Here is a 1,244-nt window from a genome sequence, read left to right as displayed (position 1 = left end):
GGAGGAAGGAGGCCTGAGGCGCTCAGGGGGCAGGGAGCAGGGAGCGGGCGGCCCCAGGCCTGCCCACCGCGGGCGTGGGGAATCGGGAGGGCCTGCCTGGCTGGAGGGCTGGGTACGTACTGAAGGCTGGCTTTCCATCCCCTGAGATTAAAACAGTCGGGAGCTGGACAACAGCGTGAGTATCTTCACGGCCAGGGAATTGTTCACTAAAAAGAGGTTGAAATGGCCGGTTTTATCATCCCCATCGATATGATGTGATCGAAAACCATACTGAATGTTTAAATTAAAAGTTATTACAGTAGAAGACGTTAATCCCCCTAGTCCTCCCCTGCTATGACTCATCCCCTGGGCTTTGCCACCTCCTGCTGCAGCTCTGGAGTCTTCTCTCCTAGAGTGCCTTTAGTTGAGCAGCCCTGTCTGCCTCATGTTCCAAAAGAATGCAAATTATTTGCTTTCTTTTTTTTCTTTTATTGAGTTTATTGGTACATTTTAGGGATACAGTACAGTTACATTCATTGTTGGGATCTTGTACCTTTACATGACAGGTCTTGGTTCTCATTTTTCCCCTTGTCCCTGCCCTCCCTTCACCCCCTTCTCCCCTCCACATTTACAAACACTTTTTTTCCATTTTTTCATTTTCTTATTTTTTTTCTTTTCCCTTATTCCCTTTCCCCTACCCTTCCCACTTTCCCTACTACACCTTTAGCCCTTTTCTTCCCGTTTCACATTGTCCATTATCTCATTAGGATCTGATGTACTATTACAGATTATTCACACCAGAGAAACTATTCGGTATTTACACATGTGTGACTTATTTATTTCACTTAGGAGTATATCTTCAATATGTATCCATTTTCCTATGAATGAATCTAATTTCTCATTCTTTATGGCACAAATTATTTGCTTTCTATGGTCAGTTTGACTTTGGGGAGGATCCAGAAGTCACAGGGTGCCATGGTGAATAAGGCTGGGGAAGACACAGTGTCATGCTTTTGTGAGCTGCCTTTCTGCTGGATGGCACTGGGCAGCAGCACTCTGTATTTTAGATCACACCTCTAAAGTCACTCATATAAGTGGACTTCTAGAACTGCTCAGAAAGTGGCAGGACAATGGGATGTGTGTTTGAAGCAAGCAGGACTATTATGAGGGGAATTCATGGCAAGGGGTCTTTTACTGTAATAAAACTTAAAAAATATCATTTATTTTCATGAAATCTTTAATTCCTTTTTTTTTTTTTTTTTTTT

At 43.2% G+C, this 1,244-nt stretch overlaps 1 protein-coding gene across 1 annotated transcript in view; it reads left to right on the top strand.

Annotated features, from left to right (window-relative positions):
* Nlrp3 (NLR family pyrin domain containing 3) overlaps window positions 1-1,244 on the top strand; it is a 19,370-nt gene that overhangs the window by 10,470 nt on the left and 7,656 nt on the right. The window contains exon 7 of the mRNA XM_033766021.1: window positions 9-112. Within this exon, the coding sequence (XP_033621912.1) occupies window positions 9-112 (104 nt within the window). The remainder of the gene's footprint in view (window positions 1-8; window positions 113-1,244) is intronic.

This window comes from Fukomys damarensis, unplaced genomic scaffold (genome assembly GCF_012274545.1).
Source record: "Fukomys damarensis isolate Sample0158 unplaced genomic scaffold, DMR_v1.0_HiC HiC_scaffold_3, whole genome shotgun sequence".
Classification (NCBI taxonomy): Eukaryota; Metazoa; Chordata; class Mammalia; order Rodentia; family Bathyergidae; genus Fukomys; species Fukomys damarensis.
The sequence above is the reverse complement of the archived record's forward strand: the minus strand, read 5'-3'. Positions and strand labels throughout refer to the sequence as shown.